This window comes from Dendropsophus ebraccatus, chromosome 7 (genome assembly GCF_027789765.1).
Source record: "Dendropsophus ebraccatus isolate aDenEbr1 chromosome 7, aDenEbr1.pat, whole genome shotgun sequence".
Taxonomy (NCBI): Eukaryota; Metazoa; Chordata; class Amphibia; order Anura; family Hylidae; genus Dendropsophus; species Dendropsophus ebraccatus.
In genome coordinates this window covers 131,941,760-131,969,040 of record NC_091460.1, presented here as the reverse complement: position 1 = coordinate 131,969,040, position 27,281 = coordinate 131,941,760, and the positions used below count along the sequence as shown (strand labels likewise).

At 42.5% G+C, this 27,281-nt stretch overlaps 1 protein-coding gene across 1 annotated transcript; it reads left to right on the top strand.

Annotated features, from left to right (window-relative positions):
* The first annotated feature begins 40 nt into the window (after positions 1-40).
* On the top strand, positions 41-26,338 carry CFI (complement factor I). Its single transcript, XM_069978507.1, has 13 exons — positions 41-258; positions 5,536-5,785; positions 7,710-7,872; positions 9,642-9,817; positions 9,969-10,079; positions 11,483-11,590; positions 13,448-13,480; positions 15,570-15,605; positions 17,480-17,583; positions 18,359-18,462; positions 18,580-18,863; positions 20,167-20,268; positions 26,014-26,338. Exons 1-13 carry the CDS (start codon positions 199-201, stop codon positions 26,229-26,231), a joined length of 1,749 nt encoding a protein of 582 aa, XP_069834608.1. The 5' UTR covers positions 41-198; the 3' UTR covers positions 26,232-26,338.
* The last annotated feature ends 943 nt before the right edge of the window (positions 26,339-27,281 follow it).

The following is a 27,281-nucleotide window of genomic DNA, read 5'->3' as shown; positions in this document are numbered from 1 at the left end:
CTCTGTGTACCGGATTAGTCTTCTCCAGGTTACACTGGTGATCTCCATCTATAGGGTTCAGATTCCACTTCTACAAATAAAACTCTACAGCTTGTTAGATCAGTAGTTAAAGATTAAGCAGTGAAGATTTCTGCCTAAATTCTCTACAGACTGATAGTTTTGGGTGAGAAGACACTGAAGTTTGCATGAAACATCAGGATGAAGAGCTCAAGCTTAAAGTGGTGCATCTTAGGCGTCTTCTATGTCTGCATTGTAATGGTAAGATACTACATTATATTGTGTAGAGCACAGGTGTCATACTCAGGCCCTCCAGCTGTTACAAAACTACAATTCCCATCATGCCTGGACAGCCAAAGCTTTAGCTTTGGCTGTCCAGGCATGATGGTAATTGTAGTTTTGCATCAGCTTGAGACCTGAGTTTGACACCCCTGGTGTAGAGGATAATCGATCTCTATTCTGATCTCCAGTAACTTTTTTTTAAATGAACTTAGAAAATGGAAATTTCAGACAGTTCTATTGTGTTATAGGGATATAGTTAAAGAGATATTCCAGGAGAAATTGAATTTTCCCCTATCCAACCTCTGTACCCCCCGCCGATCTCCGTATCGGGTCACCGGCTTCTGTATTATGACCAGAGCCCTGGCTTCTGTATAATGAATACAGCCGCAGGTACAGCACGTGACCCGTGGCTCTGTTCATTCCTATGGAGCAGAAGAATAGAGCTGAATACAGCGCTCTTCTGGCGTACTCGGCTCTTTCCGTCACTCCATAGGAATGAATAGAGCTGTGGGTCGCATGCTGGACCCCCAGCTCTATTGATAATACAGAGGTCGCTGTGGATAGGGGAAGAGTCAGTTTTTCCTGGACAACCTCTTTTAATTCCTTATGAACATTGACTAGATGTATATATATATTACAATATAATATATACAGTGTATCAACCCAAAAAACACAACTATTGTAATAAGAAACTTGCCTATGCTATAATTGTCAATCTGTTATTCCTTTCACTTATGCTGCGTTTACACGTAACGATTATCATGCGAATTTGTGCTATAACGATCGAATTCAAATGATTATCATACGTGTAAACGCAGCGAATGATCAAACGACGAGCGAGAAATCGGTCATTTTGATCTTTGAACATGTTCTCAAACCGTCGTTGATCGTTCTTAGAAAATTAGCAGATCGTTCCGTGTGAACAGTCGTTCGCCAATTTAACCAATGTGTGAGATAGGCTTAAGCGATCGCAAAATGAATCTTCCGTACGATATATCGTACCGTCTAAACGCTGATCGTTATAAAAAAAAAATCGTTACTCCGACATTGTTAATCGTACGATCGGGGCAATTATCATTTCGTGTAAATGCAGCATTAGGCTATGTTCACACTCGCTTCCAAATGAGCACAATAATAATTTCTTCTGCACAGCAATTTCAGGCACTAATTGTTATTTGGGGCAATTGCTTGAATCTATATCTGCATTGTAGTAGCTCCTAAAGGGGTAGTTCACAAAAAAAAAGTGCCAGAGATTTGTAATTTACTTAGCAAATTCCCATAGTAAACCTCTCCTGCTTTCCAGACTACAAAGAATACACAGACTTCCTGTAGAACATACAGCAGCTGATAAGTACTGGAAGACTTGAGATTTTTTAATAGAAGTAAAATTACAAATATCTGTCACTTTCTGGCACCAGTTGACTTGAAAGGAAATAAAATGCTTAACAACCCCTTTAGTATTACAAATATTTAGTAAAATCTCTGCGAAAGTTCATTAGTGTATTAGGAATTTGTATTTCCACAAATTATTTAAAGGGGTATAAACTGGTAGAGCTTGGCAAGTTAAAGAGGATGTACCATCAGGTACATCCTCTTCAATATGACCCATGAATAGAACGGCGCCGTCATGGGGAAGCCGGACCGCTGTTCAATAACAGACCGCGGCACCGGCTTCCCCCGTGACGGCGCCATTCTATCCGTGGGTCATATTAAAGAGGATCTACCTGGTGGAACATTCTCTTTAAATACTTTTGCATATACATTCATTTAGAAAACTTGCCTCCTCCTTCTGATATGCTCACTCCCATTGTTGATAGTTTGTTGTCTTAATTACTGACCACCACTCCATTCTAAAAGCAGTGGTCAGGCTGGTATATATAACTATTGTATACATATTTATATTATACACTATAGGGCAGAGTTATCAAACATGGTGTAAAGTGAAACTGACTCAGTCGCCTCTAGCAACCAATCAGATTCCACCTTTCATTTTCCAAAGAGTTTGTGAGAAAAGAAAAGGGGAATCTGATTGGTTGCTAGGGGCAACTGAGCCAGCCCTACTTTACGCCAGTTTGATAAATGTCCCTTAATATATACACTATTATGGCCCAGATTTATCAAAGTGTGTACAATAGAAACTGGTGCAAACTGCCCATAGCAACCAATCACAACTCAGTTTTTAGCTTTGATAAAATAAAAACTGACCTGTATATTTTACATAGCTTGACAAATCTGGGACAATAAGGGGGAGATTTATCACACATGGTGTAAAGTGAAACTGGCTCAGTCGCCCCTAGCAACCAATCAGATTCCACTTTTCATTTCTCTCAGACTCTTAGGAAAATGAAAGGTGGAATCTGATTGGTTGCTAGGGGCAACTGAGCCAGTCTCACTTTACACCATGTTTGATAAATCTCCCCCTTACTCTTTATATTTACACCATCAGGAAGATTTATCAAAGGAGTGGAATCTGATTGGTTGCTAGGGGCAACTGGGCCAGTTCTACTTTACACCATGTTTGATAAATCTCCCCCTTACTCTTTATATTTACGCTATTTACACCATCAGGAAGATTTATCAAAGGAGTGGAATCTGATTGGTTGCTAGGGGCAACTGGGCCAGTTCTACTTTACACCATGTTTGATAAATGTTGAACTTCATGAATAAGATAAAAAAAAACTCCAGAAAATCTGTAGAATCATAGATGACACTATAGAAAGCCGGTGTCATGGCCTTGTACCCTGTATTCAGTCCTGGGTTGTTTCCCGTAACTTATTCAGTAAGCTTGTGTTGCATATGTGCTCTGTATGTCCTAGACCAAAGCAAATATTTGTATAGTTAAATCCACAGTTATTAGTAGGTTGTGAAATCTCTTACTGGAGAACCAGTTAAGCGTTTTGGTTTCTTGTAAACTAGTCTATCTGAGAACATAGCGCAACTTTTGAATAAACGTTTGAGAGCAGAACTTAAAGGGGCACTCCACCCAAAAGGTAAAAAATGAAATGCTCCCAAACCTAGCTGTTCTTACTTACCAAGTCTCCCTTAGTGTTTTGAGCCATCTCCCGTTTTCTAGAGGCCTATTTTGCAGTGCTTCTGTGGTCAGTTAATGTAGCAGAACTGGTGATGTGGCAAGAGCTGATACCCACATGATGTAGCAGAGCTGATACCCACATGATGTAGCAAAGCCAATGCTTTAGCAGAGCTGATGATTTAGCAGAGCTGATTCCCACATGATGTAGAAGAGCTGATTATGTAGTAGAGTTGATACCCACATGATGCAGCAGAGCCGATGATGCAGTAGAGACCAATGATGTGGCAGAGGTCAATCATGTAGCAGAGCTCATGATGCAGCAATGCCAGCGCCATGGCGACTTCAAAGGTGGTGTGGTGGTGGCTGGGGTGCAGCTGTACTCGGGGGCTTAGGTGCGGGGGGGAGGGGAACGTACGATGGTGGCCATAGGCTGAGGGTTGGGGGGGTTGGGGGGGGTCGGTAGCCGATGGATGAGGTGCAGGGGGAGACTTGGTGGCATCATGGAATGTTGGAGGTGTGGGTGGGTTGCGTGGCTGGTGGCTGAGGTGACATGGCCTGTGTAACATTTTTCACTGCAGAGAGGGGACAGGTTGACAGTGGGTCACATGTCCTCCGTCTCTTCAGTGGCCAGGCTTATAATAGCTAACCCAGCCCATTGAAGAGAGGACACGTGATCCATGTCTCGGAAGGTGGGGATGAGGAGCAGGGGGCGAGGACTCCATTTTTTCTGCATCCAGAGGGGGGGGTGAGTCCATGTAAAATGCATAAAAATAGCACATTACTCATAATTACTTCATTTTACAAAGATGGAAATCTATGGGTGGGCTATGATCTAAAGGGAGTAATGTTTGCCCAGAAAAGCACCAGAGAATCCCTGGGTCAATCACTGCTCCCTAAGGCCCTGCAATAGGCTGTTGAAACCGTGAGCCACTTAAAAAGAAACTATCAGCAGGTAAGATGAATCTACCCTGCTTATATCTCCCTATTGTGCACGGGACGCTGAGGATAAAGTCCTTTACTTTCATTATCAGCGTCCTTGCCGTGCAGTTTGAGTTTATACCGGCGTCTAATAAGGCTGTTTGGGGCACTGGGGGCAGAGCTACCACCCCCAATGCACTGATCTGCGCCGCCCCCAGCTGGCCAGCTCCCCTGATAATCATCAGAAGGGGCAGCCCTGCAAGGGAGGATCAGTGCTCTGGGGATGGTAGCCCAGTGCTCGAAAGGCCTTACTAGATGCTGAAATAAACTACAAACTGCATAGAAACAGCACTGAGGATGAAGGTGAAAGACATACCCTCATCCTCAGCGCCCCGTGCACAATAGGGAACGATCAGCAGGTTAGATTCATCTAAACTGGGGATAGTTTCCCTTTAAAGCAGTGCTTCTCAAACTTTTTCTACTGGAGCCTCACCCATCAGACCAGGGCAATGCCCGGGCTTCACCAGGCTGACTAATAGGGCCGGGGCCTCACCATCTGCTGTGAAAGTCCATTTAAAAGCTGAAAATAATGCTAGGGCTGCCTTTCACCCGTTTCCCACGTTCTACATACTAATAAAGCAAGTACAAAATAAATAAAAATGTTGTTAAAATGGACCTGTTTTGCAAACAGCAAAAGGACTGTACAGATCATAGTTACTTTTGTGAAAACTGACTCCCCAGCTGGGCCTCACCAACAACTAGGGGGAGCCTCACAGGTGAGGCCCGCCTCACAGTTTGAGAAGCACTGCTTTAAAGGAGTTATCCAATGAGAATCATTTTCTTTCAGATCAACTGGTTTCAAAAAGTTATTTAGATTTGTAATTTACTTCTATTTGAGAATCTCAAGTCTTCCCATACTTATCAGCTGCTGCATGTCCTGCAGGAAATGTTGTTTTCTTCCCTTGCTCTCTGCTGACATCTCTGTCCAAGATAGGAACTGTCCAGAGCAGCAGCAAATCCCCATAGAAAACCTCTCCTGCTCTGGACAGTTCCTGTATCGGACAAAGGTGGCAGCAGAGAGCACTGTGTCAGACTGGGGGGAAAAAAACACCCCTTCCTGCAGAGCATACAACAGCTGATAAGTACTGGAAGACTTGAGACTACAAATTTATATAACTTTCTGATTTGATTTGAAAAAGATTTTCGCTGGAGTTCCCCTTTAATTCTTCTCTGTGGCGTATGACTACGCAGCACAAGAACCACAGCTGGTGTAGTGCATCCTTATAACATCTTGTTGTCTCTTACAGGGCTCTGTGTCTGAGAATAGGTGCTGGGACAAGAAGTACACTATTAATTCATGTCATAAAGTATTCTGTGCTCCCTGGCAGAGATGTGTGGATGGAAAATGTATTTGTAAGCTGCCGTACCAATGTTCTAAGAATAAAACCATGGGGGCCTGCAGTGACGGCACTAGAACCTTCCTGAACTATTGTCAGCTGAAGGCTGCTGAATGCACTAATGCAAAGTATAAGTTTTCTTCAGAGTCTCCGTGCAAAGGTGAGGACATCAGAATCTATGCTGTATATAGATTTCTGTATACAGTACCTTCTCCTATACTGTGGATTCATCTATGGTGTTACCATTTATGTGATCAGTACTGTATACTGATCAATAGATTTTTTTTTTTATTGTACTCACCCTTCCCCCACAACACTGCTACCAGTCATATTTGAAGGACAGTTTTAATTGACTTCAGTAAACTCTCTATTTGGCACAACTTTTTTTGCAGAAATCAATAGTACAGGTGATTTTAAGAAACTTTGTAATTGGGTTTATCAGCCGAAAAATGCATTTTTATCATGAAAAAGCAGTTTGAAGCTCTCCCCCCTGTCTTCATGATTTTCAATGAAGAGGGGAGGGGTGGAGGGAGAGGAGGCACCAAAACAGGACGACAAAGAGTTAATTTACAGCTACATCACCGGCTATCTCCTCTGACAGTCAGCACTGACCTATCTGATCTCTGAATACCGGATTTCACACAGCTCCCAGTGTGTAATCCTTTGTTCTCTGCTCTCTGCTGGCGACTAATCGCCCTCCTCCCCCCCCCCTCCCCTCTCCATAGATTACACAGGGCTTGACTGATATAAACTAGTCAAGATTTCCTGATAATGAGCAGTGAATGACAGAGAAGGGAGGGGGGTCAATGCAATGCAATCAATGCAAACAGCGACTGTTGTTCACACGGCTGTTGTATGCTACGGTCGTGAAAATAATTGACGTGTGAATTATTTCCGGACGCTGTGCTTTGAAATCAAAGCAGGACTTATGCCCAGCCCAGATCTGGTGGGAAAGATATCAGCACCAGAATATGGAGAAAATAGTTGCTTAGGCTGGGTTCACACTGCGTTTTTGCAATCCGTTTTTGCAATCCGTTTTTTGAAAAAAACGGATTGCAAAAACGGATGCATTTGTGTGCATCCGTTTTGATCCGTTTTTCCATTGACTTCCATTATAAAAAAAACGGATCAAAACAGATCTGTTTTTTTTGACAGACGCAAAAACGTTGCTGACACTATTTTTTTTGTCCGTAAAAAAAAAACGGATCTGTTAAACGGATTGCAAAAACGCAGTGTGAACGCAGCCTTATAGGGAAGCACCACAGTACACTGGTTCTCGCCTTTTGGTGCTGGAATCTGCCCCACTGAACTCAGGCGGGGTATAGGTCTCAGTATAGGTTATTTATAGGAACATAAATCGAGCCCTGTGTAACCTATGAAGAGGGAAGGAGGGAGATTAGTCACCAGCGGAGAGCAGAGAACAAAGGATTACACAGTGGGAGCTGTGTGAAAGCCGTATTCAGGTCAGAGAGGTCAGTGCTGGCTTCAGAGGAGATAGCCGGTGATGTAGCTGTAAATTAACTATTCGTTATCCTGTTTTGGTGCCTCATCTCCCTTAACCCCTCCCCTCTCCATAAGAGAACCATGATGGGGGGGGGGGGAGCTTTAAACTGCTTTTTCATGATAAAAATGCATTTTTCAGCTAATAAACCCAATTACAAAGGTTCTTAAAATCGCCTGTACTATTGATTTCTGGAAAAAAAAAATTAAACGACAGTGACACTTTAACATTACGGCAGTGAGGCAGGCAGAATTCCGAGCGGAGTCCACGGCGGGGGACTTATCCATAATTGCAGATCCGCAATTACAAAGAAATTTACAGATTGTGTGAATAAGACCTAACACTTGCATATGGTTTTATCAGTTACACATGGATTTGTAAACAGCAGAAATACTAATCCAAATACATTAGTAATCCATATTTTGGTCAAGTACAAATTAAGTTATTTTGCATTCAAGGTCCCATGTAAACTGGACAGACCACTTCAAAACCAACGTCCAGATTATTATGTACAGTACAATAAGTTAATATTAGTTTATTTATGACATAATATTAAGGTCTAAACGTCACATTCATGTTTTAGGCAAATTTGAAATATCTCTAAAAAACTACGTTGGAGCCAATACGAACAAGGCGGGTATTATAAAAATAAAATTACCCGGTCAAAATAAGGAATTCTTTGTGTGTCCTGACAAGTGGACGGTCAGAGAAGCCAATGTAGTCTGTCGACATCTTGATTTCCCACAGTAAGTTACAATAAAGTTGTCAGTATTGTTTTTGTAGCTAGAAAATTGCATTGTGAAAGTGGATAGTAAATCCCAAATGATACTGAATAAAGGATTACTAGGGCTATGCATTGTATGATCTGCAATGTGCAGGGACCTACAACACAGCTCCATTCAAGTAAATGGGGCGGAATTTCTGTTACCTACATAGCTCAATGCACAACTCGCACAGGTGCTTCATTACAGTGCTGTGAAGATTATGGCTATGTTCCCACACAGTATTTTTGCTCAGTATTTTTCAGCCAAAACCAGGAGTGGAATGAAAACACAGAAAGGCTATGTTTACAAATTGTGGAAATGGAGTGGATGGCCGACATTAGTCTTAAAAAGAACGGACGTTATTTCACATTAAATGACGCCCAACCACTAAAATTCAACAGTGTGTGAACATAGTCTTTCTGTGTTTTCAATCCTGGTTTTGGTTGAAAAATACTGATTAAAACTACAGTATGGGAACATAGCCTGAGGGCCCTATTACACGGGTCGATTATCGTGCGAAAAATCGTTATATTGTTCGAATTTAAACAATAATCGGTTTGTGTATTTGTAGGCAACGATCGAAAAATCATTCGTATGTCGTTGATTTAGGGCCCTATTACACGGGTCGATTAACGTGCGAAAAATCGTTATATTGTTCGAATTTAAACGATAATTGTTCTGTGTAATTGCAGAAAAATCGTCTGTGTGTTGTTGATTGTTGATTTAGATCTGAACCTAAAATTATCGTTAATCGTTCGCTAATTGTTCGCTGTAATTCCACATTAGTTCGCTCAAGTTCCGCATTTTTTTTTCCGCATCTAATGGTTCAGTGTAATTGTTTTGCTGGGATTAGAAGGAATAAACAATCATAACGATCGTAAATAATGACTATTGTTCTATGTAATATGGTGAACGATTTCAGGTGAACGATAAACAATCTTGTTTGCAATAGTTTATCGTTAGTCATTAATCGTTAAAAATCGCTAGTCCTATTACACAAAGCGGTTTTTAATGATTAACGACTAACGATCAGCCGATGATCGTGTGATCGGCTGATCATTTATTTAGGTTCAAACCTAAAATCATCGGACACCGACTGCGCATCGCTACGTGGAATAGCGATGCGCGGCAGGCGACCGACGATTCCACAAGCACCATACATTACCTATCATTTTGCAGGGCTTCTCCTCTCCTGCGACCTGCAACATGTTAAGGTAAAGTATGGTGTTTAAACAAGGGCTGCAAGGACATCGGTAACGATATCCCTGCAGCCCTCGCTAAACGATTATTGGGCCATGTAATAGGCCCAGTAATCTAGCAGATCGGCGCTTATTTACATTATTGATCGGGCCCCCATCAGCCTGTGGACTAGAACCCTAAGTCTATGGAAGCAGCACAGGTGCATAGAGATAGACAGCTAACCCCTCCCACAGAGAGGAGATCACATGTCCTGTGACTACAAAGGGAGGGGGGAAGAGGGAGCTGAGCGCGGTCAGAGTGGACCCAGAGTAGAGGATTTTACATTTCCAGAGCGGATAAGAATGAGAAAAAAAACAGGGAAATAATACAAGATGGACAATACAAGACAGAGGGTGGTATTGGGAAGGGGGATTGTTTAGAATGTTGTGTTTGTTATCCGGATAACCCCTTTAAAGTAGTCAAAAAATCCATCAGAATAGTGTAGGTAGGGAACATTACAATGGTTATTTTATTGAACATTTCTATGCACTGTTTTATTTTTTATTTTCCAGAGGTGCTTATAGTGATAAGTTACAGGAGAGTATCCTAAACGATGATCAGAATGACCAAGAATGTCTTCAGGTGACATGCCGAGGATCTGAGACCGCACTTGCTGAATGTACTATTACCAAGAGCACAAGTCTACAGAACACACGAGCCGCTGTTTCATGTTATAAGGAGTCAGAGGGTGGGTATTAGGCTCCAGATAAAGAACAAACCAATATGTTGTGGTCCCGCTGGTTATTGTAGTTAGACCACTAGATAAGTAGAAAGATAGGACTTAGTTCATATGAAAACAATATCACCCACCCTAAATGCACTTTTTTTTTTTATTCCAGAATGTACAGAAAAACAGTTCACTTGTGTCAATGGGAAATGCATTGATTCTAATAATATCTGTAATGGGCAAAATGATTGTGGAGACCTCAGTGATGAACTATGCTGTACAGGTAACTATGCTAAACTAATCTGAATGTACTACTAATATAAGAGTAGTACCTGGCTCCCAAATATCACATTTTGTATGTTCATTTTAAAGAAAATTTCCACTAATAACTATATTTAGAAATTTTATTTAAAGAGACTCTGTCAGCAGGTTTATACTGTCCAACCTCAGGGTAGCATTAACTAGTGACAGAGAAGCTGAGCAGAATGATGAATCACTTACATTGTTCTGTTCAGCTGATCCAAAGATATCCTCCTGAATAACATGTAGTCCTCTCCATTTTGTTCTTGAGCCCAGTAGTCCTAGATATTCATGAGAAACAGAAAACTCCGCCCACTAGCTGCTGATTGGTTGTCATCTATCCATGCTGTGTATAGGCAGCAACTGTCAATCAGCAGCTGGAGGGAGGGGTGTGGCAAGAATCCTATTATTCTCCTGCATATTAGGAGAACGGCTGAACAGAATGATGTAAGTAATATACCGATCTGTTCAGCATTTATGTCACTAGTTTATGCTGCCCTCATTTAAGGTGGTGTAAACCTACCCAAATATTCCCTATAAGCAAAAAGATAGACTATATTGGCCGCTATCTGGTAGTTAGTTTAGATATTTCTGTAACTTTTCATCTCATCGCTGGAGATTTGGAGGACAGAGTTGGAAGAACTACTGATTTTACAACTTTCATTTTTAACAAAATGGTATATGTCCATGCTCTAGTATGCTAGATTGGAAACAGGGATTGATGTCAGAGTCCACACACCCAGGTTGCAGAATATGTGTGCACTAAATAAGGAGAAAACAACACAAATTTTTAATCAGTGATACATGCTATATATAGTATTATTTTAAGGACTAAGGCTATGTTCACACAACATAAATTCTGCGGTAATCCCAGCCGTTGTTGCAACGGCCGTGATTAGTACGGTATTTATGTTGTGCTGCAGGCTGAGGGAATCCCGGCCCAATGTATACACATGGTATACACTCCGCCCGGGATCCCTAGCGGCGCCATGAGAAACTGACATGTCAGTTTTCTGTGGCCGCTATTTAGTGAATAGCGGCCGCAGAAAGCCCTGTCAGTGCACACAATGGAGTGAGCGGCTCTGGCTGCACGCTCCATTGTGTGCAGTGGAGAGTTCTGATGCGGACACACACAGATGCTCGGTGCTAAAGATAATTCGGGATGATCTTTTCAGAGACCAGTTGTTCCGTGACCTGGCCGAGCCACGGAACGGCCGGTCTCTTACAAGGTGAGAACATAGCCTAAGATTGGAGCTGGCCACTGATTCTGTCTAATTCCACATCTGGATTTACCTGACCATTATATTCCCCTGTTTTTTTTCTACTATAATGTTGCTATTGTTGAGTTATACATTTAACATTTTCTTTATTGTTTAATCCTATCAGAATGCAAACGAGGCTTCCACTGTAGGTCTGATACATGCATTCCGAATGAATATCGGTGCAATGGTGTTATGGACTGTATCAGTGGAGAAGATGAGTTTAACTGCACAGGTAAAAGATCTATTCTCCTTTTCTCCTATACAAGAAAAAGATACAGGGCACTTATTGGCAACTGAGCCAGTTTCACTTTACACCATGTTTGATAAATCCCCCCTATTATAGTTACTATAGGAAACTTCCCCATAACCAAGGGGGGTTCTTCCCCGCAACGTGTTGGTGTGCTATTATCTAGACCGAATATTTTTGTTTTACACTTTTTGTTGTTGGTAAAAGAGATTAACCGTCACATTCTTATTCAGTATTGTACTTACCAAGCGAAACATGAAAGATTATTGAGTTACCCAATAGAATAACCCAGCACTGCCAGAGTATAAGTGAGATGTCCTTATCAGCTACAGTACGTTGAGCTGATCCTAGTGTACACTGTCATGATTTAAAGTAGCAAAGTAAACAAAGTCATTCCAAAGAATCGAATAAATCAATGTTTAACGTCCGTGGTCTGGGTGACAACACACCTTCAATAATGCAAAGGGATTATAGGTAGGAGCTTAGAAAGTTCCCTTGTTACTCCACGACATCAGAATAAAAGTTTCACAAAAATCGTATTATACTTCAATGGAAAATAACACATTACTTATAACATTTATATAACACTTATATAACATTTTTATGTTGAACATATATTTAACCCTTTTTTTATTTATTTATTTATTTATTTTTCCATTTTACTATCTATAACAAGAGACAAAATCCTAAAATCTTGCTGCTTATACTCCAAGCCCAGCAGTTGTCTGATACTTACTGATCTGTACAGAAGAACTTTCAGTCTCTCTCCTCTTTATCATCACAGGCAGAATTACTATAAAAAGTTACACTATATATAGAATACCAGGCACGGTCTTAGGGTAGATGGAACCCTGTGTATAATTTGCTTTCAGCGAATGACAACCCCCCTGAACTCCCCAGACATGGCAGAATCTCAGGGTCAGCAGGACACAAGACCAGAATATATATATATATAGATAGTGAGAGAGAGAGAGAGTGTTCTCATATAGTGTTTAGGGAGTGCTCTGCTAATCATTATTATTGCCCAAATTAACAGTATAAAGCCTCCTTTTGGGCATATAGTATTGGTTCCCCCCTGATGCCCCCATATATAATCAGTCTCTCCACTGCAGCCCCCATATAGTATCAGTCCCCTACTCTGGAGCCCCCATATCATATCAGTCTCTCCCCTGCAGCCCCCATATACTGTCAGTTCCTTCCTCTGCAGCCCCCATATAGTATCAGTCCCCTCCTCTGCAGCCCCCATATAGTATCAGTCCCCTCCTCTGCAGCCTCCATATCGTATCAGTCTCTCCCCTGCAGCCCCTATGTAGTATTAGTCCCCTCCTCTGCAGCCCCCATATAGTATTAGTCACTCCGCTGCAGCCCCCATATAGTATTAGTCCCCTATTCTGCAGCCCCCATATCGTATCAGTCTCTCCCCTGCAGCCCCCATATAGTATCAGTCCCCTCCTCTGCAGCCCCCATATAAAATGATTTCCTTCTCATGCAGCCCCCATATAGTATCAGACAAAAGTGCAATCTTTTGACATATGTTTCACTCAATATGAAGGACTTTCTATAAATCTGTATGAGGAACACTCTGCTTTTTGAGAACAGCCGAGCAGTCCTGAGCAGAAGCAAAACAGCTACAGTACTTCGCTTGGTGTTTCTGCTTGTGTATCTTGACTGGTGGGGATCTAAGCACCTAGACCCCCAGGGATCAGATCTCATGATGTGTTACTACCCTGTTTCCCCGAAAATAAGACATCCTCCGAAATTAAGGCATAATGGAGGATTTCATATGAGCTTTATTTATGCATTTTAAGGTAAACTAAAGTGAACCATTTGCTTTTATTGCAGAACATCTGATAACCAGTGCTGATGATGACGACAGTAAGTATGTCACAACTGTAGCAAAAAAAATATGAAGCACACATCCAAAGTTTACACGCTGCTATTACTATCTAACCTGCTGATATGTCCCTGTTGCACTGGAGATGCGGAGAAGGATGGTATGTCTCGTACCTTCATCCTCGGCTCAGTTTCAGTGCATTTAGTAGTTTACTCCACGGTCCGGTAAGAACGCTAGGAGTACTGGGGCACCATTAGGATCACTGCCGGACCTCATAGTGCCGATCTGCACCCTGCCGGCCCACACCTTTCTGAATATAATCAATGGAGTGTGCCAGCCGGGGGTGGGTCGGATCAGTGCTATGGGGGCGGGTAGTGCTCCTAATGGTCTTACCAGACCAAGGAGTAAATGAGTAAGGGGCCTATTCCAAGGAGCGATAATCGGCCGAATTGGCCCGATTCGGCCAATTATCACTCGTGTAATAAATACAACCATCAGCCGATGACAACGATCATCGGCTGATCGTTGATTTAGGTTTGAACCTATAATTGTCGGGCGACGACCGCCCATCACTACATGTAATAGCAGTGCGCGGGCGGCGGCTGACGATTTACATTACCTATCCAGGCTGCAGGGCTCCTCTTGCGGTCTCTCGGAGTCGCGCGCTCCAGCTTCAGAGACAGGCCGTTCAGCCAATTACTGGCCGGGACCGCCACGGCCAGTGATTGGCTGAGCGGCCTGTCAGCTGAGACAGGCCGTTCTGAAGCTGGAGCGCGCTGGACCCGGGGAGAAGAAGACCGCAAGAGGAGCCCTGCAGCCTGGATAGGTAATGTATAAAGTTTAAGCAAGGGCTGCAAGGACATTGGTAACGATGTCCCTGCAGCCCTTGTTAAATGATAATCGGGCCGTGGAATAGGCACAGTAAACGAGCGCCAATCTAGCAGATCGGCGCTCGTTTACAGTTATTAACGGGCCCCTATTGGCCCGTGTAATAACACCCGGCACCAAGGAGGAAGTTAAGAGACATACCTGCATACTTGGTGCCTCCTGTGCAATAGTTCCCCTTTAAAGACCCTTTTACACAGGCTGATTATTGGACAAAAGAGTGTTCATGGGAACGCTGACTCCAGATAACCAGCCTGTGTAAAAGGGCCAGTGATCAGTGTTTGTCTTCTCCTCTGCTGATCTTTTGTGCAGCCAATAAACAGGAGATGTGTAGCTAACTTTAATTTAATATTTAATATTAAATGGGCTGTACAGGAATTTTTGTGTCACTCAGCTGAAAGCACGACCTCAGCGCTTGTTAGTGGCAGTCCATCTGTCTGTGTAAGTAGGCACTAAGAAGAAATAATTGAAAACCCTAAGGCTGGGTTCACAAAGTGGCTCAGATGTACTAAAACTTTCTAGGCACAAACATAAAGGGGAACTCCACTGATTTTTTTTCTTTTAAATCAGCTGGTGTTGTAAAGTTATATAGATTTGTAATTTACTTCTATTTAAAAATCTCAAGTCATCCATTATTTATCAGCTGCTGCATGCCCTGCAGGAAGTGGTGTATTCTTTCCAGTTTGACAGTACTGCTGGAGAGATTTTCTATGGGGATTTGCTACTGCTCTGAACAGTTCCTGTCACAGACTGATGTGGCAGCAGAGAGCACTGTCTCAGACTGGAAAGAATACACCACTTACTGCAGGACATACAGCAGCTGATAAGGACTGGAAGACTTGAGATTTTTAAATAGAAGTAAATTACAAATCTATATAATTATCTGACAACGGTTGAGTCTAGCGTAACTATTAGTTTACTTTATGTGCTTCAGAATTTTGAGCAAGATTTTGGTGCATTGACACACCTTAGGCCACTCCTTATTTTTACTAAAGGCACACCCCCTTTTGAACCATGTGGAAAACATAGCCACAGACAATAAGAAGAAGTTACATGAAACCAGTTTATATCTCCCTCCATAGCCATAAGAAACTAGTAAAGAAGAGAATTGTTACATCTCATCATTTACATAGGATTTGGTTTTCTTCTTGTATCTATACATTCACTAAGTTTACTGAAACTTTTTGTAAACCAGCTTTTTATAATGACCTCCTTATATGTTACTTTTTCTATTTTACTATGTAGAGGAAAGTAATGCAGTCAATTACGACATTGATGCAGGTAAGACAAGACTATGAACGTCCTATTATTTCAATATTCATTGGTAAAGATATGCTTAGACTCTAGCAGTGTTCCCTTTGTCTATGCTGATGTCCCAATCAGGCTAAAAACTTTTTGCACAATGTTTAAAACATACAAAAGAATATGTAGAGAAGTCACGAGTCATTCTATTCATGGCCAATGATCTTTGTATGTATAGTGAATTACATGACTGTCATTACTGAGTTGGGTTGTCCCTGTTTTAGCTATATACCCGGAAAGGGGGTGATTGAAAATAATAAACTATACTCACCTCCCTGGCTGGCCGCTGGTAGTGTACGGCTCCGTCCCTGCTGTACTCCTGCTTCTGGGCTCTGGGTTGGTGACATTGCAAACCCCCTCAGCCAATCCTCTACAGACCTGCAATATCACAACCCCAAAACCCAGAGAGGCTGCACAACGGGGATGGAATAGTTACCGCTATTGGCAGGAATTAGAATTTTTTGTAGCTTTAGGCCTTAAAATGTCTGGTTTTACTGTTGAGTTCTGTTTAATTTCTTTTTTCAGAAAGTAAATCTGTCCCCCCGACAGCTGGTGGTACCTCTGTATAGATATCAGTAAAAGCATTCAGAACCTTTGTTCCTTGTATCCGTGTTTTTATTTTAATAAAAGAACATAGTTATTTGGATCATGAATAGTGTGAAGAAGACATGGCCTAATATTCCCTGGGCCCTTGCACCACTATGACTCCAGGTTTTTGTGGGCCCTCAGGGGACAGAGCCTCAGTCAGCCCCTCATCCATCCACTATGCACCCATCATCCACACACTACGCACAATCACTTGACTGACACTGACTAACTCATTGACACAGACACTGACTGACTAACACTGGCACACATCACTTACAGCTCAGTCATCTTCCTCTTTATCTCTGTCGTGCTGCTCTCCACATTGTAAGGTTGAGGACCTTCAGGTCATGTGATCAGGTCCTTCACCCTTTTCTCTCTCTGCAGGTCCTGCTCCATCTTCTGTGTCTTCTGATGTTCAGCGCTCACCCTGCACTACAGTGAGCGGGCTGAACATTAGAACACTTGGCTCCTCTCTCTCTCTCTCTGGGCCCCTCTTGCTCTCTGGGCCCCTAGAGGGGCTGTGGGCCTCGGCACTTGACCGGGTAAGCCCTGTGCTGACGCGTGGCTTGACTCACTGTGCTGTATGTCTGCCTCCTTTCATAATCAGCGATGCACACTGTGAATACAGCACAGTCAAGCATAGTGGTGCTAGGGCCACAATAGGCCCCAACTTCTTGAATCTATTCATAGTCCAAATAAAGGTGGTTAATGAAAGTAAAAACAGACACAGGCAATAAAGGTTTGTTTTGGATGCTTTTATTAATATCTATGCAGTGGTGTTACCATCTCAGTAACTTTATGGCTATAAAATTAAAAGTTGGGTGTTTTTCTTAGGCCGTTTACATCCCAAAATATGGCTGCGTTTTTGGCTTAAATTGGACATATATTTTTGGGGCAATATTTGTGCCTAAAATATGTTCCAGATCCACGACTATCCAGATCCTTTGACCATGCCAAATGTAAATGTATGGCCTTAAGCAGCCAATACAGTGTACACTGGGTTTACTGTCAAAAACCCTAGGAAATAAGGCTGCAGGATACCGGGGCAGAATAGGTAAGTATAAATATTATGATTTTCATGTAATAAACAAGGACTGCACCAACATAACTAACATATATATATATATATATATATATATATATATATTTGCACCAGGTTATATTTTTTAGCTTGTTTTTAAGAAAGCCGTGTATATTTAAGTTGCCTTTGAGAGCTTGTGACGTGATTCACTACAATTGTTAATGTTCACTTTGTGTCCTAAAAGAGATAAAACTCTTGAAGGAAAGTAGTCCGAGCGTTACCTGTGGAGTTCCTAAAGAAGAGCACATTAGAGTCAAGAGAATCATCGGAGGACAAAAAGCAGAAAAGGTAGCCCTAATATTCTACCCAATAACACACAAACTCACCTGGGCTCTGTTCACATCTGTGTTGGAGCTCTGTCTCATAAATCCCTTAATTCTCAGCCTCTGTGTCATAATGACAGTCTATGGGAGGCTCGCGCTCCTCCGCGCTGAAGAATGGACATGTCCATTCTTCAGCGTGGAGAGAAGCAGAGAGAGGAGGTGGTGAATTATCCGCCACGGAATTCTTTTACTCCTTGTGACCAGAGCCTTAAAAAAATACTTTTACTCCAGCATAATCACATCAGCAGCATAAAGTTTACTCCTACCTGGATAGCTTGCCTGAATGTATCAGTGTAAGTTAGGTACTGTCCACACCAATGCCATGGCTTTCATTTTTAACAGGTGTCATCATGCTTTGTAGGTCCCCTATATTAATGGAATCTAAAAAGTCACTAACTGAGCCTATTGACTTTAATGGGATAGGGCAGGGATGGGGAACCTTCGGCCCTCCAGCTGTTGCAAAACTACAATTCCCATCATGCCTGGACAGCCGAAGCTTTAGCTTTACAGCGAACTATTAGCGAACGATTAGCAATAAGTGCCTACTTGCAATAAAGAGAATAATAAAATAAAAAGAATAGAATAATAAAAATCTCTTTATTTATATAGTGACAACTTATATAAACATGGCGAGAAAATACAGATGTCCTTAGCGGGATCTGATCCTAGTACTCCAACACTTCAAGGCAAGCGAAATGTGCAAGATGAATAATGTGTCATTGTTTTTGCTTTTATTTCAGAATCAGTTTCCATGGCAAGTAGCCATAAAGGACGGCACCAAAGTCAACTGCGGAGGCATTTATATAGGTGGCTGCTTTGTCCTGACAGCCGCTCACTGTGTCAGGTATGGGGCGCAGGGCTTTCTATCAATTCCATTATAGTGTCTTTTCATTGTAAATGTTTTTAGCATTTGCAATTGTTTAGCGTTCTCCTCCCTTTAAGCTGATATTTCATGTTTCAGGTCAGATCAGGCTCAAAGATACCGAATTATTGTTGAGCTCCTGGATCGCTTGGCTTATGATAAAGATATTGATTCTTTCCCAGTGAAAAGTGTAAAAGTCCATGAACTCTACAACCCTAACACATATGAAAATGATATCGCGCTATTGGAAGTTATCAATATATACAATGAACCAGCATGCATGCAAGTGGATAACAACCTTGTAGCTGCCTGTGTGCCGTGGTCACCATATCAGTTCAAGGCCGGGGACACTTGTACAGTATCTGGATGGGGACGTGCAGAAGGTAAAAAAAGTACCATTAATAGGAGGCATGGATTTTTCTTTCTGGATTCTTTCTGTCATTTTGGATCTCTGCCGTAAACCTAGTGTGGATTAGAACATGCCAGAAATACACAAATATGTTTGCACTGCAAGGACTGCCATAAGGGGAAGCACTGGATTCAACTGGTATGAAAGTTTACAGATAGCACAATCACATATCCTACGAATGGTAAAAATTTACCAAACAAAAATTACTACATCCATATTGTCCTATTAATAGTAAATTGAGTAAAAATTACAAAACTTAGGTCTTTAAGATAAACAATGGATTAAATGGAACCAGTCAGCAACATTGTGCTGATATAGTTCCCTACTGCACAGTATAGCTCTGCTGTGCAGCTCTCCAAAGCTGCCACCCACGTCTACGGCGGTAGCTTTACAGCGGGGAAAAAAGTTTTATTACTCTGTGCGAGGATGGAAGAGGGGTGGCTGGGCGGGGCTGTGCATGACTAATCACATCTCTCTGTTGAAATGGAATGCAGGTGCATCTATGTGCTCCCACATGCCAATAGCCGCTGCACACAATGAAGCGTGCGGCTGGAGCCGCACACTCCATTGTGTGGACTGATATGTCAGTTTTCTGCGGCCGCTATTCATTGAATATCGGCCGCAGAGAACCTATCAGTTTTTCGGGCGGCCACATGGAATCATGGCCAGAGCATATGCTATGGGGTACATTTATGAAATATGGTGTAAAGTGAAACTGACTCAGTTGCCCCTAGCAACCAATCAGATTCCACCTTTCATTTTCCAAAGAGTCTGTGAGGAATGAATCTGATTGGTTGCTAGGGGCAACTGAGCCAGTGTCACTTTACACCATGTTTGATAAATCTCCCCCTATGTGTATACGCTCCGGTCGGGATTCCATTCATTCACATACAACGTATGTGTTGTATAAATCAAGGCCGTTGTTGCAATTTGCTACAACGGCCGTGATTTATACAACACATATGTTGTGTGAACATGGCCTAAGGTTGCATTCACACGTCCTGTAAATTACGGGTGCTATGGACGGGAAAGCCCTGTCCTGTATTGTTTTCCCGTCCAGCATGTATGGATATCGTGCCGGGAACGGGGACTCTGTGAATGTCTGCGGCACAGTCCGGGTCAGGGCTTCCCCATTCCGTAGGGCCCGTAATTTATGGGACATGTGAATGCGGCCTAACTCCTAGTGGATATTTCCATGCAGGCGTAAATGGCTGCTATGTGTGAACTGACAGTAAAACGTATGTAACTTGTATCCTATTTACTTGTGAATGCCCTAGGACTGAGCAAAGTGTTTCATCTAAAGTGGGGTCACATTAACCTGATGGACAACTGCTCCACTATTTACAAGGATCGTTTCTTTGAGAAAATGGAGTGTGCAGGTAAGGCTACATAGGAGTGTGTTTCTTCCGGCACCTAATTCAGGGGTTAATGACCCTGCAAAATAGAAAGGAAACAGTTGTTTTTATTACTTTCCTGTATGTGTTTTTAAAGGGGTTATCCAGCGCTACAAAAACATGGCCACTTTTCCCCCTACTGTTGTCTCCAGTTCAGGTGCGGTTTGCAATTAAGCTCCATTTACTTCAATTGAACGAAGTTTCAAAACCCCACCCAAACTGGAGACAACAGTAGGGGGAAAGTGGCCATGTTTTTGTAGAGCTGGATAACCCCTTTAACCCCTTAACGACATCGGGCGTAAATTTACGCCCTCGCGCCCTGGTACTTAGCGCATCAGGGCGTAAATTTACGCCCGATGTTTCCCCGATCGCTGCGTGTTCGCACACAGCGATCGGGGAAGATGGCCTGCTATAAATCATAGCAGGCCATCTTAGCTTCTCGGCACGGGGGGTGGTTAACACCCCCCGTGCTTACAATCGCCGCTATTGGCTAATCAATTCAGATCAGCCAATAGCGTCGATCGGAACCTTTCTGGGTCATCGGTGACCCGGAAAAAAATGGCGGTCGGTGCTGTCCGAGGACGGCACCGACCGCCATTACTGTAAAAAGTAATGGCGGTCACGGTGCCACCGGCCCGATCGGGCCGGTGGCACGGCGATCAGAGTCCCCCAAAATAGTAAATACCTGCTCTGGACCCCTCAGCTAGGTAGCTGAGGGGTCCAGAGCAGGTATTTGTACATTACTCACCTGTCCCGGGGTCGTGATCGGCGTCTTCCGGGTTTGCGGCGTCCTCAGTCATTCCGTTCGGTCTTCGGGTCTTTCCAGCGGTCCCTATCGGCTTTTTCCGGCTATTTTCGGCTCCAGCGTCGTCTTTTTTCGGATCTTGCGCTCTGCTGCCCTCTAGCGGCTGATATGTGTAAACACTTATCAGCAGCTACAGGGATGTTCAGAATGTAGAAAAAGTTTTTTTTTTTTTCCAATTTTTTTTTCTCCTATTTTCCGCACCCTATCGCCGCTGAGTGTTGATCAGCATCGCACGAAAGTGCGCTGCTAATCAGCAACTCCTCCTTTTTGGCGTAGGGTGTTTTTTTTCTATATCCTACTGCCACGGTCTGCTGATAAGTGCCGCACATAAGTGCGGCATTTATCAGCAACTCCTTTGTTGGCGTAGGTTTTTTTTTATACTTACTGTAAAAAAACACGTAAAAAACACTACATTACACTACACTACATTGAATAAAGTTTGACACTACACCACTACATACCCATATACCAATCCCCGTATAAAGATGGCCCCCAGGGTGTTTTCGGCGTCAGAGGGATACGTTATTGCCTCCGACACCGAAACAGCCAGTGAGGATGAATGGGGGGGGATCCTTCTTTCCTCCATTCATCCTCATCCTCCTCATCATCCAGTGACGTGTCTGGGGGTAGCGTAGCGTACGCTGCCCCCCAGACACGTCTTTTCCGCCAGTACCGTCCCAATAAGAGATCACGGTATGGCGTGAAATTCTACAAACTCTGAGCGTACCTCAGGGTACTCTTACAGATTTAGGGTACGTGCACACTGCGGAATGGCGAAGGATAACCCTTTGTGCATTCCGCAGCTGGCACCCCCCACAAGTGACCCCATTATGGAAGCTACACCCCTCAGGGAATGTAACAAGGGGTGTAGTGAGCATATGGACCCCACTGGTGATGGGCACAAATGTGGAACAATGTGGCGTGAAAATGAAATATTACATTTTTTACACTATAATGTTGGTTTAGCCTTGAATTTATCATTTTCACAAGGGGTTAAAAGAGGAAAAATAAACAAAATGTGTAGAGTAATTTCCCCCGAGTCCGTAAATACCCCACATGTGGACATAAAGCGCCAAGCGGGCGCAGGACGAGCCTCCAAAGGGAAGGAGAGCCAATTGGCTTTTGGAAGCTGAATTTCACTGGAAAGGATTTCAAGGGCCATGTCGCATTTACAGAGCCCTCGTGCTGCCAAAACACTGGAAACCCCCCACATGTGACCCCATTCTGGAAACTACACCCCTCAGGGAATCTAACAAGGGGTGCAGTGAGGATATGGACCCCTTGATGACGGGCACATTTGTGCCATGAAAGTGAAAAAATGAAAATTTTCCCTTTCACGTCACATTGTTCCACATTTGTGCCCGTCACCAATGGGGTCCATATGCTCACTGCACCCCTTGTTAGATTCCTTGAGGGGTGTAGTTTCCAGAATGGGGTCACTTGTGGGGGGTTTCCAGTGTCTTGGCAGCACAAGGGCTCTGTAAATGCGACATGGCCCTTGAAATCCTTTCCAGTGAAATTCAGCTTCCAAAAGCCAATATGCGCGTTCATTCCCTTTGGAGGCTCGTCCTGCGCCCGCTTGGCACTTTATCGCCACATGTGGTGTATTTCCGTACTCGGGAGAAACTGCGCTACACATTTTGTCTTTTTTTTCCTTTTATCCCTTTAAGAAAATGAAAAATTGAAGGCTAGAACAACGTTTTAGTGTAAAAAATAAATTTTTCTTTTTTCACGCCATATTGTTCGGAAAATCTGTGAAGCACCTGTGGGGTCCAAATGCTCACCGCACCCCTTGTTACATTCATTGAGGGGTGTAGTTTTCTAAATGGTGTCCCTTTAGGGGGGTTTTTTAGGTTTTGGCACCCCAGAGCCTCTGCCAACCTGAAGTGGTACAGTCAAAAATGACCAAATAAAACGGAGGCGTTGAAATTCACTAGGCGCTCCCTTATATCTGAGGCTTGTGGTTGCGTCAAATAGCGCAATAGGGCCACATATGGGGTATTTCTATAAACTGCAGAAACGGGGCAATAATTATTGGGGTGCATTTCTCTGGTAATAGGTTTATAATTATGAAAAATATTGGATTACAATAAAATCTCTGCACAGAAAATTAAAATTTTCTAATTTCTTACACACTTAGCTTTTATTTCTGTGACTCCCCTAAAGGGTTAAAACACTTTCTGGATATGCTTTTGCAGAGTGTGGGGGGTGCAGTTTCTGAAATGGGGTGCTTTGTGGGGCTTTCTAACATACAGGCCCCTCAAATACACTTACCTGAACAGGTCCCTAAAAATATCTGATTTTGAAATTTTACTGAAAATTTGGAAATTTGCTGCTAATGTTTTAAGCTTTCTATTGTCTAAAAAAAATGAAAGATAGTTTAATAAATGCCGCCAACATAAAGTAGACATGTTGCTAATGCTATTTAATATATAATTTATGTGGTATAACCACTTTCTGTATAAGCAAAAAAGTTTCAAAGTTGGAAAAATGCATTATTTCACATTTTTTCACGTTATTTGGTTTTTTTTCATAAAGATTTGTTATGAGTATCGACTCCAATTTACCAGAAATGTAAAGTACAATATGTCACGAGAAAACAATCTCAGAATCAGCCGGATAGGTAAAAGCATCCCGAAGTTATTAATGAATAAAGTGACACTGGTCATATTCATAAAATTTGTCTCTGTCATTAAGGCCATTTCAGGCTCTGTCCTTAAGGGGTTAATGACTGTACACTGTATCATACACTGGTTGTGTAATCCCTCACTCATGTACTGTCACACTTCTCAGGCTGCCTGCGTGGTGGCCCTAAAGAGATCTATACCAGCTAAGAGCCAGTGTAGATTTCCAACAATTTATGTAGATTGTAGTAAATTTGGCACAAGATGGTGACTACGCATAAAGCCCCTACAGGAAGCACAAGAAAATGGCAATTTTTTTATGAATTTAATAAATCCCCCCCTGGAAGCTTAATAAAGTTAAGTCCTGGAGATAATTACTTTATTACCACCACCTTTTCTTATAAGGGTATGTTCACACTACAGAATCCATGCGGAAATTTCAGACGGAGAACGCGCGGCGGATTCCGCTTGAAGTTCCGCCTGTCCCGTTGACTCAAGCAGGACTTCAAGTGGAATCCGCAGCTTCCCTTTGATTGAAATTTCCACACATATTCCATAGTGTGAATATCCCCTAAAGTAGTCTGAGCATTCTGCTCCACATGTATTATGCACACTTCCTATTTAAAGGGGTAGTGTGGCGCTAAACCGGCCGGCCTCCCGAAGATGTCGTCATTATCCCAAGATGGCGGCCAGGGGTCGACAGTGATCTGGTGAGTATACTGCACCACACTTCCAGGGTGGGAAGTAACACAAGGAGGGGGGCCATTCACATACATAACATACATTACAAAGTAGTATAACTTTGTAATGTGTGTTATTTAGTGAATAATTTTTAAACACCGCACTACCCCTTTGAAGGGACTCTGTCACCCCCAACCCACCTGCCTCAAACCCTAAACTAAAGTCATCTGTAAGTAGGATAAAGGATGCTGTAATTTGTAGCTTTCTCCTCCTTTGTATTTCACTGTTGTAAGCCTACAAACTGGGCATGTTGCTGCATAGAGAGGACTACTTAGCTCAGGAATATAATGGTGAGGACTACTTAAGGGCCCATTCCACGGAGCGATAATCGGCCCGATTCGGACGATTATCGCTCCGTGTAATAAATACAACGATCAGCCATTGATCAGTTGATCATTGATATAGGTTTAAACCCATAATTGTCGGGGCGCCGACCGCACATCGCTACATGTAATAGCGGTGCGTGGCCGGCGGCTGACTATTTACATTACCTATCCAGGCTGCAGGGCTCCTCTTGCGGTCTTTTTCTCCCCCGGTCCCGCATGCTCCAGCTTCAGAGCAGCCTGTCTCAGTTGACAGGCCGCTCAGCCAATCACTTGCCGGGACCGCCACAGCCAGTGATTGGCTAAGCGGCCTGTTAGCTCAGATAGGCCGCTCTAAAGCTGGAGCACGTGGGACCCGGGGAGAAGACCGCAAGAGGAGCCCTGCAGCCATAGATTATCTATCTATGATTAAGGGCTAATAGCCAGAAACGCATTAGATGTGGACTTTCTATTCTTGTATCTGCCTATTTGTTACTTTTTAATGGAATAAGAAATAAAGACAAAGCTTCTATTGGACGTGCTGACCTCAATTCGTGATTTCTACATAGACTTTAGAATCCACTGAAAGATTATCATAAGCACCATGGACACGGTCACGTTTAAAATGTCACTGTCGTTTCATTTATTTATTTATTTTTGCAGAAATCAATAGTCCAGGCGATTTTAAGAAACTTTGTAATTGGGTTTATTAGGCAAATATGCCATTATCTGCATTCAAAAAGACTTTCCCCAGGTCCCCCCCCCCTCCTCTCTCTCATTCACTGCTCATTATCAGGAAATCTTGACTCTTTTACATCAGTCGAGCCCTGTCTGTTCTATGGAGAGGGGAGGGGGAAGGAAGGAGATTAGTCGGCAGTAGAGAACAGAGAACAAAGGATTACACAGCGGGAACTGTGTGAAAGCCGGTATTCAGAGGTCAGAGAGGTCAGTGCTGACTGCAGAGGAGAGAGTCTGGTGATGTAGCTGTAAATTAACTCTTTGTTGTCCTGTTTTGGTGCCTCATCTCCCCCCACCCCTCCCCTCTCCATAAACAACCATGAAGACAGGGGGGGGAGAGATTCAAACTGCTTTTTCATGATAAAAATGCTTTTTTCGGCTAAAAAATCCAATTACAAAGTTTCTTAAAATCGCCTGTACTATAGATTTCTGCAAAAAAAATTTAAACAACAGTGACACTTTAAGTCTGTAGTTAAATCAAGTTTTACGACTTACAGTTCTTACTGATTTAATTTTTCAGGAACTTATGATGGATCAATAGATTCCTGCAAAGGCGACTCAGGAGGACCACTGGTATGCCGTGATGCCAATAATGTGGCCTATGTGTGGGGGATAGTAAGCTGGGGGGAGAACTGCGGTGAGGCTGGTTTCCCCGGAGTATACACAAAGGTCGCACACTACTTTGAATGGATAAGCCGACATGTTGGACGACAGCTCATCTCGAAATATAACGTTTGATAAATGCCACAAGTTAATGATGTCAGTGTGATTTGCTCCCTCCGCACCATGTTATGTATGTTCCCAAATCGCAGTGATAATAAAGGCGTATTCACTTGTGCAATTTACTTTAATGTTTTTCTACTTTTGTGAATGTTCTAAGCAACATGGACAGAAAGTTATCAGTAGTATAAGACATACAGCATTATGATCTGTTAAAGGAGTACTCCAGCAAAAAAATTTTTCTTTCAAATCAACTGGTTTGAGAAAGTTATTTAGATTTGTAATTTACTTCTTTTTAAAAATCGCAAGTCTTACCATACTTATCAGCTGCTGTATGTCCTGCAGGAAATGGTGTTTTCATTCTGACACAGTGCCCTCTGTCCAGAGCAGCAGCAAATCCCCATAGAAAACCTCTCCTGCTCTGGACAGTTCTTGTCTCGGACAGAGGTGGCAGCAGAGAGACTGAAATTAAAGGGGTTATCCAGTGCTAGAAAAACATGGCCACTTTCTTTCAGAAGCAACACGACTCTTTTTCTGGATCACCCCTTTAAAACACTACTTCCTGCAGGAAATACAGCAGCTGAGAAGTATGGGAAGACTTGAGATTTCCAAATAGAAGTAAATTACACATCTATATAACTTTCTGAAACAAGTTGATCTGATAAAAAAAGATTTTCGCTGGATAATTAATTTAATAAAGGATAATATTTTAAACAAAACTCATAGTTTACACACGATACCTACTAAGATTAATAAGCCAAAAATGAAATTACAAAATATACATAAAATAGACAATGATGTATGATAAAAAAAAAAAGATAAACTAGAACTAATAATGGCGCACACAAGGAAGCCAGGTGCTACATATACATTGCAGGCACTATACAAATGCTAATGTGCAGATACTGCCATGTAATGTATACAAGAAAGTGCCTTAATGCAAAGAACTATATCACACAGGTAATGTAAACATACAAGTAAAGTGCATCAAAGGTCTTAATAATCCCAGAAACATACTGCATTACCAATAGTAGTCAGTTCCCAAAACCCAGTGGTGTGTGCCCTGAC

Excerpts from the sequence above, each read along its gene's own strand:
- CFI (XM_069978507.1), top strand. The coding sequence starts at position 199 with ATGAAGAGCTCAAGCTTAAAGTGGTGCATCTTAGGCGTCTTCTATGTC. Across the intron at positions 10,080-11,482 it reads TGATGAACTATGCTGTACAG|AATGCAAACGAGGCTTCCAC; the intron begins GTAACTATGCTA and ends TAATCCTATCAG. Across the intron at positions 20,269-26,013 it reads TGAGAAAATGGAGTGTGCAG|GAACTTATGATGGATCAATA; the intron begins GTAAGGCTACAT and ends TTAATTTTTCAG.